The sequence below is a fragment of the Diadema antillarum genome, unplaced genomic scaffold, assembly GCF_040938485.1.
Source record: "Diadema antillarum isolate AM-2024a unplaced genomic scaffold, OU_Dant_1.0 seq00000956_RagTag, whole genome shotgun sequence".
Classification (NCBI taxonomy): Eukaryota; Metazoa; Echinodermata; class Echinoidea; order Diadematoida; family Diadematidae; genus Diadema; species Diadema antillarum.
This window is the reverse complement of record NW_027271804.1, coordinates 1-10,000: the sequence shown is the minus strand read 5'-3', so window position 1 is coordinate 10,000 and position 10,000 is coordinate 1. Positions and strand designations below refer to the sequence as shown.

The 10,000-nt window shown below is 40.5% G+C and overlaps 1 protein-coding gene across 1 annotated transcript in view; it reads right to left on the bottom strand.

Moving 5' to 3' along the window:
• Positions 1-3,151, bottom strand: part of LOC139741846 (disco-interacting protein 2 homolog A-like) — a gene marked incomplete at its 5' end in the record, with an annotated part of 13,430 nt that extends 10,279 nt beyond the window's left edge. Inside the window, 3 exons of the mRNA XM_071652422.1 lie at positions 641-802; positions 1,517-1,656; positions 2,971-3,151. Of these exons, the coding sequence (XP_071508523.1) occupies positions 641-802; positions 1,517-1,656; positions 2,971-3,151 (483 nt within the window). The remainder of the gene's footprint in view (positions 1-640; positions 803-1,516; positions 1,657-2,970) is intronic.
• Between the last annotated feature and the right edge of the window lie 6,849 nt (positions 3,152-10,000).

Genomic DNA, 10,000 nt, shown 5'->3' with positions numbered 1-10,000 from the left:
ACTGTCTCTACTATGATGATGATGATCATCAACATTTTCATCGCAATCACCACCATCATCACCATCATCATCATCATCATTCACTATTACAATCATCAACACTACTACTTCCAAATCATCTTCACTATCATGGCTGTGGTCATCATTATCATCCCCACTACCATCATCATCATCATCATCATCACCATTCTCCTCCACATCAGCATCAGCATCATCTCTCATCTTGAGACATCACATAATTTGTAATTAAGTTGGGTGTCTGACAATGAATATCTGGACTAACCATCGACACTGATCCCAACACACTTACCAATATCGTCATTTGAAATACACACAATAATGCACATAACCTATCAAACCCTTGTTTCCATGACAACGTACTACTGCCCCCCTCCCCCAACCACCATCATCACAACCCATCCAAACAGCACAGACAAACACAACTACAGTGCATTCCCGTTATAATGAACACTGTTATAACAAAATTCCGGATACAACGAAATAACAAATAAGGTCGCAATATTATCGGCTCTGCATTTTCATTGTTTATTTGTTCCGTTATAACGAAATTTCGATGCAACGAAAGAAAACTGCCGGTCCCGAGGACTTTGTTCTAATGGGAGTCCACTGTAATACCAACCTTAACCCCGGCCAGCATGCCAGTGGTGGAGACGCTGAAGTCTAGGAAGCAGAGCATCTCGGCAGTAGGGGCACGGTAGATCCCCGGAAGCTTCTTCTTTGGAAGGTCGTCGGTGTCGAGGAGAGGGGGCCATGTCTTGACATCCACAGTACCCATGGCCTCCTGGATTTTGATGGGCGGCGGGAGCAACATTGACAGGTGAAACTTACAACATGACCACAGCCTGTGAATTTTACACATGTTGTTGCACTCTTACGGTGATGTTTATTCTTTAATCAATGCTCACGAATCTAATTTTCAAAAAAAGGAACCTTGTTGTCATTTATATGGTCATGAAATAACTTTTGCTTCCTAAAAGGCATTGGAAGAATATTACACTTATTTGTAAATGGGTCTTGATTTTGGAGGACCATGATGATTACTTTAGAAATTCTCATGTGCTGTTCATTGAAATAATCAAAAAAAGAGAATGTGGCAACTCCAATTTCAACAATTTCTGTTTATTTCTCTTCTCCCTCTACAACACTTCACACTGTCCCTGCCTGAAACACAAAAACACACGCATACACACAATTACACACACATGTGCACACATACTTGTACACACAGACACTTTAACACACATACACACACAAAGGATGCTTTCCAAAGTGCCAAGATACTACTAAGGGTACGATGTCTATGGTTAGGTTAAACTAACTCAGAACTCCACGATGTTACAGCTAGCTTTGCAAAAGACTGTTAGAATTCCTTTTGCATGTGTACCATCTGCGTGTACATTGTAAATCACACAATCACCTGAGCTTATAACTCACTCCCTCCCTTTCTCTCTCTCTCATTTGTTTATCAATGCATCTCCTTGCTGTGAACTCTGACCTTTGACTTGAGAAGCTTGATGATGGTTGCCGTGGAGAGGACCACCACAGACTTGCTGACCTCCACCACCATTCTGACCGTGGGCAGGGTGGTCACCAGACTCTGGGCGTGGGGAGGACGGACCGTCACGGGAACAGCCCCTGTGGAAATACAGCGCACAGAGTTGGCATATAACATCTTGTGATCTAAATGTCACCATGTGACTATCTGTTCACTGCAAGAATTATATCATATTGGATGGCTATGAATGGGATACCAGGGAATATTGCACGAGTTTGGGCCAATATTGCACGAATCGAAGATGAGTGCAATATTCCCTGGTATTCCATGAATCAATGCCATCCAATGTAATTATTATCATCTACAATCAAGTAGAGCAATCATAAACTGCAGAAAAATACCGGGCTTCTACTCGTCTTTGAAGTTACTCAGTAACTCGGACCAGCAGTCACATCCCAGCGCTGAAAAGGGGAAGTCCCTAAAACTGCGTGGTGCAAGCTGTTTGTGCGCTTGTCAATTTTAACAAAATGACCCCGCACTAGTAGCAAGCGTTTGCGCACTCAGCAAACGCTCGCGCAACAGACGAGAATATGGTGTGATCTTGAACGGCCAGTAACAACGGTAGGCTATGGGGAATTAATACGTTGGCCTATGCATTTCGTTCAATATGCTCTGATATTGAACGGTAAAAATTGCGCGGACAATACACGTTTTTAATGCGCGGCTAAAACGTCATATATAGATGATAATATAGCATGTTCTACTCTTCTCCGATTACTGTAAAAGTGGAAATTTTCATGCACATTCGCACAACTAGAAATGAGCGCAAAAATAAAAGCACGCAAATATTTTTGCTTGCCATATGTTCCAATAGTTGATGTCTTGATTCTGCGGAATTAAAAACATGCGAAACTCTTCTTACTGGGCCGAGCGTGAAAGATTAGTCGCGCGAAAATATCCACTTTTACAGTATGCTGATTTCGGTGTGGCAAAGGTGAATATGCCTGGGTGAGGGAAACTAATTTTTCTTTTTTTGAACTGGTTGCACTTTGCTCTTGATGACTGAAAACAAAAATACCCACATGTTTTTGTTGTTGTTGGTTTGTCCACTCAATAACACAGTACTGAAACATATTCAATATCATACATCTGAAAATGCCCCAACCCAACATAGATATGCAGGTGTGGGGCTATCACAAAATCTTTATTTCATCTATAAAAAAAAAAAAAAAAATGTATTGTTTATTATATTGTCCAGAAAACTGAGAGTAGTGCTTTTATTATGACCCGCATACTTTGGTTTTCTTTTATGTCATGAAAGAAACGACACATGCTTTGACTGAAATCTTACTTTCATGATTTACTGTTTGCTGATGGTTTCCCTAGCAACATTTTAAAAACACAGATTTCACTTTGAGGCATCACTTCTCCAGATTCTCCAACTGAGAACTCACCAACATAGAGACAACCGTAGAACGCCACGATCAGGTCCAGGCCCGGCGGGTAGATGAGGGCCACGTGGTCACCTGAGTTGACCTTCCCCTTGTCCTGTAGTAGTACGGCCACTCGCTCCGCCCGCTTGTGCAGCTGGCTGCAGTTCAGGGTCACGCCCACTTGACCCTTGGGGGTCAGGATAGGTCACAGAAACATAGAGTAATGTTAGTATACATTATTACTTTCTCTCTCTCTCTTTCTGCCCTTCCCTTGGGGGTCAGAGTTCACAGAAACATAGAGTAATGTTAGGATGCATTATTACTTTCACTCTCCCTCTCTTTCCACCCTTCCCTTGGGGGTCACAGTTCACAGAAACATAGAGTAATGTTAGTATACATTATTACTTTCACTCTCTCTCTCTTTCTGCCCTTCCCTTGGGGGTCAGAGTTCACAGAAACATAGAGTAATGTTAGTATACATTATTACTTTCTCTCTGCGTCTGTTTCTGTCCTTCCCTTGTATCTGGCATTCATCCCCCTTCCCTTTCGCCCTCCCACCCCCCCCCCCATTTTCCGTTGAGATGATTTCCTGGACTAAGTTGTACACGAAAGAGATAATATGTTATAGACATCTACTAAATGAGGCAATCTCCTGCAATCATTTGTTCACGTGTGAAACTTATCACTACTGAAATGAAGCAAATTTCCTGCAATTACTTTCTTAATGCACAATAGTTAAGACCAGTTTCATTTTGGGATTGACACATGCCGCACAAGAAGTACAGTGGTACAGAAAAGTGGATACATGACAATTACTATTGTATGACCAGTGTTCCGGAAAGCTGAGAGGGTAAAGCTGTCTTGAATGTGGAAATGTCGATGGTTTGTGAGACACAGATTATTCTGCACAAACTGTTATAAAAGATAATCGCAATACCAGCTCTCCCATGATTAATCCCCTCTCCATCCCCCCACCCCAATCCCCATCCCGCATTCATCTTCCTCAAGGAATCACGAGGAGTGTCATTGTGTGACAGACATGGCACACCAAAAGACTCCATTATTAGGTGATACGCTATCAGCGTATCACCTATTGTGATTGTCAAAATCTCTCTTTATTTTTTTTTATTCTTCTTTCTTTCTGGACAATTTTGTGTCGTCAATATCTCAAGAATGACATAACGAAATAACATGACATTTTCAGTCAACATGTCTCATGACAAAATCTAGCCACAATAAGGTTTTCATGACAGTAACATATCTATGACGTCATCTAGGCGCCATTTTGTGATTTTCGGACCTTGTCACATGATCGATCATAACTTCATAACTAGATGTCATTTCTGTATCATTTTCGGTGGACATGAAGTTCAGGTCACGCTCTATCTTACTTTTTAACGCTAGTTACACAGGTCATCATTACGCGCGCGTAAGCGCGCGTCAAAATTTTAAAAGGCTCAAAACGACTTCCCAATGGGAAATCTCGAAGTTTCAGACAATTTTAAGCGTTTCAAACATTTTCTCGCGTGCGCGTCCGTCCGCGCAATTCCGCGCGCAGAGCCCGTAAGCAACATGAAAATGCAATTTTTTTGACTGATTTGGATTCCTGATACTTTGAGTAACAATATCCATTGATTTCCGATCGATTTCGACCTATAACAAAGGAATGCACTGGCGTCAAAGTTGAAATTCCACGTGCGCGTCTTTCTGCAAATATAGTGAAAAAACATGTCTTTGTTTATTTCGCCATGGCTCTTTAAATCGTCCGTTGACCCTATATTTCTATTGCATATTACAAAAGTATATGAATTGTAAATAACATTCCTGGTATCAATATTGCCAGGAAAACGCGATGACGTCATCATATCGTCATTTTAGATGAAAAAAGTGGAATTGATTTTTTTGAGGTACTGTTTCTGACATTCATTTGCTCGTATCTCTGTTGTTTAAGCTCAATATTATCCCAAATTCAGATATGTTGCAGTTTGAACATTTGCCTTTCAAGTCCATGTGATGGTTTTGAAATATGATGACGTCATCACACTAGAAATTGTGATTAAAGGTAAAGACTCAAAATCAGACAAGTTTACGTGTTATGTCTATGGGAGGTGATTTTTTTTTTAAACCATGCATTGACTTGACAACGTTTAAGCACCTTTACCTCATCTGATTTTGCTCCATTTCCTCTGAAACATAAATATGTTGTAGTTTAGACAATAAGCTTTAGTAATCATGCATTTTATGTTTTCAAATCTCCTCATCAGGTTGACAATTTTGCAATTTAAAACTGAAAATGAGAATGCAATCTGTACGGAACGATTCCCAATTTTTCTTTGCAACTGTATATTGATCGAATCCACGCTGCCACTTGTGAGAAATTGAATAGCGCCATCACAAGTCGACACTGTCACAATAGTATTTACATTTAAGTTTTGCACTCGATCTTCAGGACAGCAATGTGGCATAATCTGTTAGCGCGCTGGTTCTTCATAACGCCATACCGGAAGGCGAGAGGTTCGACCCCCGCAGGACTTTTATCCGTTCTTTCTTCTTTTTTTTTCTCTCTTTTTTTTTCGGCAGTTCAGCTTTACTCCGATGTCATTTATCGTATTATTTTATCAAGTGTACGTAACCCGTGAACACGGCTGCTCTATTTCCCTTGCTTTGTATTGGAGTTTGGAGATTGGGTTTGCTTCAATAATTTTGTCACACTTAATGTTGTAAATTTCCCCTTGTTACAGTGTCCCGCTTGCCACGATTCGTTTTCTCTTTCCTTTTCTCTTCATTTGTTCTTGTTATACTGTAGCAGGATATTTAGGAACGTGTTCGTTTACATAACTAACATGAATGGGAACTGAATTAATTAACTCTAGTCCAGGTGCATGGCGTCTCGCTTATCTCTTTGGAATTCCAGGTTATTGTTTGACCAAATAACGGAGTTAAAGACAGGCAGGGAAGGAAGTGACTTGATATTGCTTCATAATGAGGAATTTCGGGCAACACCTTTCCAAGTGTAGTGATTATGACGGGGTTCTCTGTCGTTTATTTTCGTCATGGCTGTTTCACTAGTTAGCCATAGGTGATATTATGTTGCTGGCATCTGGGAGAATAGAACAGATCAGTACCAAACTGGAATAGCCCTATAAGCAATGTGGTAAGCGTTCAATTTTTTGCATCATCTTTCTTCTTTAAAGTCAATCACTACTGATCGAAATACGCAATATAATATGACACGTTCCACTGGTAGTTTAGGCAAAGGGAGTTAATGCATGATGCAATGATAAATGTGCTACCATTGATTTTAGAGACGTCATTGTGGTGTGGTACTGGTGATGGTAAGGGAACCATAGATTGCTTTTAAAGTAATGAGACAATCATTGGACCTTTGCATCAAGACCGTATTCCCATCTAGAATATAATGCATGTTCGTGCGGCGTTTTTTTTTTTAATCCTGACGTGGACATTTTTTTTTCTTGTTTTTAATTTAAGAATGTTATATCTAAATTTGTTTCTTTCCCCTAACATTTGTTTTTTGTTGAATATAGAGTTAGACGTTCCGTGATCGAGTAGAAGAGCAGCGATTTAGTTACAGTTTCAATGCATCTTGTTTACCATCTTCTCTGACATTAAATTGATGGTTTTTATATTTGACATTGTCTGTCTATTTGCCAGTTTATGCTCATAAACCACTGCTATAACAACTAATACATTTGCTTCACCTGTCACACGCAATGACATGGATTGCAGTTGTGCATGCAGTTTTCCTTTTGCCACCTCTCGTTTTTCTCTCCCCTTTTCCCTCACTTTGGTTTTGTTATACTGCAGATGGGAATGATTACAATAGCATAACCCAACTTAAAGTAGGAATGAGAACTGAATAAATTAACTCTGGGCCAGGTGTATATAGCGTCTCGCTCATCTCTTTGAAATTTCAGGTTGCCATTGTTCGACCAACGGAGTTGAAGACAGGCTTTATGTTGCTATAGAGGTATCTCGCGCCACATGAATGGAATGCATACGCTGTTTAGTATTAGTAATACACTTTTTCATGCCCATCCCTGCCAATAAAAGTGTGTTTGACGGGGTTCTGTGTCATTCTGCCTACGAGAAAGCAAAGTTTTATTTTCGCCATGGCTGTTTCTCTATGCGTAGCCGTGGGTGATGGGTGTTGTTGGCATCTGGGCAGTAAAGAACCGAGTATCATGCTATAATACCCCCCCCCCCCCCCCCCCCCCGTTAGGTTCTAAGCGTTCAATACGGTGATATATCTTTCTTCTTTATTATATCGATCACTGCTGATGGAATTACAGAATTATGTTATGACACGTTTCACTCAAAGCTTAAAAAACAAAGTTTATGCACGATACAAGTAATGGTGCATGAGTCCTATAGGCCATTGATTTTAGATGAGAAATTATGATATGCCTAAAGTAGTGGTGTCATTGATTAGGAATTAATGACACGATTAAGCACTCCTTCCACTTCTAACTGTCCCCTTTGAATGTGTGTCGATCACGTGAGATCGTCATAAATTATCATTCACGTATAAGCTTACGTTCAAAGTGTACTCTTAGTTGGAGGAGACCTATAGTTACATGGTTAAAGGTGATGTTTTGCCCTTTTCTCTTTAATTGAGGTATCACTTTCGTCCAGGATAAATCACATTCTCATGTAAACAGACTCACTTGCTCTATATCCCCTGTTTTGTATCGGAGGCTTCATTGGTTTTACTGCTGGTAAATCTCACAGGCTTGTATATAGTTGTAAGAGCTCTCTGAACTGATCATTGTGATAGCAAGATTAGAGGGAGTCATATTGGTTATGTAAATAATGGTCAAAGGTCATGTTTTAAAAGGCCACTGTTAAAGCCAGGATGGTTATAAACACTTAATTGTCATGTTTTATTTGTACGTGCCGAGGATCACTTGGACCCCGTTTACAGTGCGAGGCTCGGCCGCGTTCGGTGTAAACGCGCAAAAGGCCAAATGCGGGGCCAAAATTGGCCTCGCATTAGGCCACGCTCTGGAGGTGGTCTCGGCCGCGGCCGAGCCGCGGTCGCGCCCGGCCTTTTTCTCAGTGTAAGCGCAAACTGGGCTAAATGCGCGGCCAATTTTAGTCTGGCTTCCAAACCCTCGCCTGTACTATTTCGCTATTCAGGATATTAACTACTTCAACGTCGAAAACTAGTATAGTTTAAGGTGGTTTTGTCCTGCAAAGGATTTTCTCCTTCGACAAAGGCCTTTGCCCGAACGGCGACTTCGTCGCCACGGAATTCAGTTGGCAAAGGATCTGAAAACCAGACAATACCAAATTGCGTTTGTTTAAAAGGGTAGAGCGCCACTACGACAAAATATTGAAAGGTTCGAATCAAAAGCGCGGCCGAGCCCGGCAGTGTAAACGGACTAAATTGCGGGGCTCGGCCTCGCAATTGAGGTTGTCCTTGATTGCAGCTCGGCCGCGGCTCGGCCCAGCCCCGCACCGTAAACGGGGTCTAAGTTTATGCACTGTAAGTACTCAAAAAGTCCGTAAATCGACTTAGTCGCACACGCACAGAATTTCCACTTAGTTTGTGTGACAGAAAAACAAATGTGATCTGAATAATGTAGGCCCAAAAAAGTTCAACTAAGTATCTCATTAGAACTTCAAGGTTCTGTATTACATTCTTTTCTTTGTCGATCACGGATGACCGACATCTGATGACCCCAAGCGTATCACCTAACTCGTCTTCAGTGTGACGAGTTTCATATCTCGTTATTCTTCTTTCTTTCTGGACAATTTTGTGTCATCAATATCTCAAGAATGACATTACGGAATAACATGACATTTTCAGGGAACATGTCTCATGACAAAATCTAGCCACAATAAGGTTTTCATGACAGTAACATATCTATGACGTCATCTAGGCGCCATTTTGTGATTTTCGGACCATGTTACATGATCGATCATAACTTCATATCTAAAGGTCATGTCTGTATCATTTTCGGCGGACATTAAGTTCAGGTCACGCTCTATCATACATTTTAATGCTAATTACCTAAGACATTATTACGCGCGCGTACGCGCGCGTCAAACTTTTAAAAGGCTCAAAACAACTTACCAATGGGAAATCTCGAAGTTTCAGACAATTTTAAGCGTTTCGCGCGTTCGCGTCCGTCCGCACATTTTCGCGCGTAGTGCGCGTAAGCAAACTGAAAATGCACATTTTTTGACAGATTTGGATTCCTGATACATTAAGTAACAATATCCATTGATTTCCGATCAATTTTGACCTATAACAAAGGAATGCGTTGGCGTCAAAGTTGAAATTTCGTGTGCGCGTCTTTGTGCAAATATAGCGAAAAACATGTCTTTGTTTATTTCGCCATAGCTCTTTAAAACGTCTGGTAACCCTATGTTTTTATTGCATATTACAAAAACATATGAATTGGAAATAACGTTTCAAGTATTAATATTTCCATAATTACATTATGACGTCATCATATCATCATCTGAAATCAAAAAAGTGGAATTAATTTTTTTGAGGTACTGTTTCTGACATTCATTTGCTCGTATCTCTGTTGTTTAAGCTCAATATTATCCCAAATTCAGATATGTTGTACTTTGAACATTTGCCTTTCAGGTCCATGTCATGGTTTTGAAATTTAATGACGTCATCATACCTTAAATTGTGATTAAAGGTAAAGATGCAAAATCGGACAAGTTTACGTGTAATGTCTATGGGAGGGGATCTTTTTTAAAACCATGCATTGACTTGACAACGTTTAAGCACCTTTATCTCAGCTGATTCTGCTTCATTTCCTCTGAAACTTAAGTATGTTGTAGCTGAGACAATAAGCTGCAATAATCATGCATTTTCTTCTTCGAAATCTCATCATCAGGTTGACAATTTTGCAGTTTAAAACTGAAAATGAGAATGGAATGTGGACAAAACGATTCCCGATTCAGCTTTCACATACATAAGTTTACGTTCCTCATATTTTCTCGCCGAGACGTATGGCCGAGTGGTTAAAGGCGACGTCTCAGAGACGTGAGGTTGCGGGTTCGAACCCCC